General features: G+C 42.4%; 1 protein-coding gene across 1 annotated transcript; it reads left to right on the forward strand.

The window, feature by feature from the left end:
* Nucleotides 1-295: 295 nt before the first annotated feature.
* Nucleotides 296-1431, forward strand: LOC102251923 (actin-related protein T1-like). Its single transcript, XM_014544946.1, is given in 2 exon segments — nucleotides 296-1016; nucleotides 1019-1431. Coding segments are annotated over 2 exon segments (1134 nt in total).
* Nucleotides 1432-3267: the final 1836 nt, after the last annotated feature.

The raw sequence follows: 3267 nt of genomic DNA on the forward strand, positions 1-3267 counted from the left end.
TAAAGTCCCTCTAATGCTCTCTGGGGACAATTGTTACCATGACGACATTGTTACATAGCAGGTAATCATCAGTGAAATAGCCTCACCAGGCTCTGGGCTGCCATACAGAGAAGAAAATTCATGGGTTGAAGATGGGGTGCTTTGGGGTATTGGGGACAACCTGCTAGCTTCAACTGAGTGACAACCTGATAACTTGGGTATCCTGTGGCTTTAGAACTTCCAGAGGAGCCTACTATCTCACCCCGTGGTCAAACGTGCTGGATTTTGGTGAAGTTCAGTAGAAAATTCTGCAGGTATGTTTAACCCATAAATATTAGACATTCCAGCTGTAGTTTTTGGCAATGGATCAGGAGCCTGCAAAGCAGGCCTGTCTGGAGAGACGGTACCCCATCATGTCATCAGTTCTGTTGTGGGGCATCCTCAGTTTAACATGCCGTTATCAGAACCCTATCAGAAAAGCTACATTGTGGGGGGAAATGCCCAGTACAAGTATGAGGCCTTCCAGTTACACTATCCCATTGAGCGCGGGCTGGTAACAGGGTGGGATGACATGGAGAAACTCTGGGAATACCTTTTTGAGTGGGAGCTGGGAGTAAAATCCTCTCAACAGCCTATACTCATGACCGAGACCTCCTTGAACCCAATGAAGACTCAAGAAAAGATGGCAGAAGTAATGTTTGAGACCTTCAAGGTGCCTGCCCTCTACCTGTCAAACCACATGGCAGCAGCACTCTATGCCTCTTCCTCTGTCATGGGCCTTGTGGTGGACAGTGGGGAAGGAGTCACTTGCACGGTTCCCATCTTTGGAGATTACTCCCTGCCTCATGCTATTATCGCCAAGCTCGATGTGGCAGGGAAGGATGTCACAGAGCACCTTGCCCAGCTGCTTCTCACTAGTGGGAGCGTCTTCCCTTACATACTCAACAAGGACTTAGTGGATGACATCAAAGAGAAGCTGTGCTATGTGGCCTTGGATCCAGAGAAAGAACCACATAAGAGCCCAAAGGAAGTCCTGAAAAATACCTACTGCCAGATGGGAATGTCATCTACGTAGGGGAACAGCGATACCAGGTGCCCGAGATTCTTTTCGCACCTCAGCAGCTAGGCACCCACAGCCTGGGACTCTCAAAAATGGTGGCCAGCAGCATTATGAAGTGTGACATGGACATCCAGAAGAATCTCTTTGCAGAAATTGTACTGTCTGGGGGCAACACTCTCTTCCCTGGGCTTGAGGAAAGACTTATGAAATAACTGGAAGAGCTGGCTTCAAGAGGAACTCCCATCAAGATCACAGCTTCTCCCGATAGGTGTTTCTCGGCCTGGATTGGTGCATCCATCATGACTTCTCTGAGCAGTTTCAAACCGACGTGGATCATTTCTGCAGAGTTCCTGGAGTTTGGGACATTTTTCATTCAGAGAAGATGCTTTTAAAGAAGCCACAGCACAAGGAACAGCTGAAGGGTCATATCATAGAAGCAGTAAATGAAGGTGAAATCTTCCCATTGTGTTCAATAAAAGTGATAGGACATTTTGGATTTTAGTTCATTTTTGTTGGTGCCACAGTAATTACTGATCCAAGTAGTGAATTTTTTTTTGTGTCAGGAGTTCCCAAACTGGGTTTATTTGAGCAATAGGAGGAACTTGAATCCCTTCATAGATACATGCAACATATTTGCTTATCTGCATAAGTACAATTTTCTAGAGTGAGCGAATATACCTTTCAACAGATAATGAAAGGCTTTCATATCCCAATAGTGTTAAGCACCATCAATGAAAATACCCAAACCTTTTTATAGATCGTAGTAAGTTTCTGTTATTATTTTATTTGTAGTTAAAGCAAATTTTTGTTCAAGTTCCCATATTGAAGATAATTTTTCAAAATTTTCTATTTGGTTCCTATTTTTTTTGTTTTGCTTAATTAATGCTTTCACAGCAATATTTTCTATAATTTACACTGGTGTGAATCTTTTTAAGTGGTTCTATTTCACCCTTCCTGTCCTATGAACCTCTTCAATTGTTTTCTCTTCAGAAATACTTGGGGTATAGTTCAAGCTGTATCCACTTGCAGGGTTTGTAGTAAAAGCAGGTGCTTGAGCCTCATGCCCACTTTTTGACTCAGTGGAGTCCCTGGAATCTTCATTTTAATCAAATGTCTCAGTTTTTTATGTTTTAATTGATTTTCTTTACTATATTTAAATTGATCTTTATTGTTGAAGGTATTACAGATGCCCCCTCGTTTTTCCCATTGACCCCCTCCATCCCGCATCCACTCCTCCCAGGCCTTCAACATACAGTATTATTTTCTGTGTCCATGGGCTATGCATATAAAATCCCCAATCACTCCCCACCAGTCCCCCAGCCCTTCTCAGAGATTCGTCGATCTGTTCCATGTTTCTATGTCTCTGGATCTCTTTTGTTCATCAGTTTATTTTGTCTATTATATTTCACATATGAGTGAGATATGATACTTGTCTTTCTCTGGCTGGCTTATTTCGCTTAGCATAATACTCTCCAGATCTATTCATACTATCTCAAAGAATAAGAAATCCTTCTTTTTTACAGCTGCATAGTATTCCATGTGTAAATGTACCACAGCTCTTTTATCCACTCGCCTATTTATGGGCACTTGGGCTGTTTTAATTGATTTTTAGAAACATAGGAAGGGAGAGGGATAGAAAGATAGAAACATCGATGGGAGAGGAGCATCATTGATTGACTGCCTGCACTCCTGCATGGCCCCTACTGTGCATAGAGTCTGCAACCCAGGCATGTGTCCTGACTGGGAATCTGAATAGACAGATTACAACTAAGCACATATTTTGTGTGTCAAAGGAAGAAATTCTAGCTCTTCTAAATTTGGAAATTGCCTTTATACCTTCTCTAATTGAGGTTGTACACTTTCTCTAGTTAAGGCTGACTTTCTGAAAATTGTATGGAATCAAAAATGTGTTTTCCCTCCCTTCCTATCTCATTTTTAGTGCTACTCTGTGCTATATCCAGGTTTGTCAAATATGCAGGGTTTGCAAGCTGTCCTGACTTTCCAAGGAGGTATGCCACCCAGGTCTGCCATCCAGCTTGGCATTAGTTACTTAGGGGGGGAAATGACAGAATCAAGTTCCATGTCTTTGGCAACTACATAAAATATTTTCTCCTGCAGTTGGAAAGGAAACCATATTCAGTTTCAAGGAGTGTGTTCTGACCTACCCAAGGCCAGTCCTCTGCACAGTAGTACTTGCAGACAACAGGCAAACAAGCAAATATAACTGA

Source organism: Myotis brandtii, unplaced genomic scaffold (assembly GCF_000412655.1).
Source record: "Myotis brandtii unplaced genomic scaffold, ASM41265v1 scaffold39, whole genome shotgun sequence".
NCBI classification, from domain to species: Eukaryota; Metazoa; Chordata; class Mammalia; order Chiroptera; family Vespertilionidae; genus Myotis; species Myotis brandtii.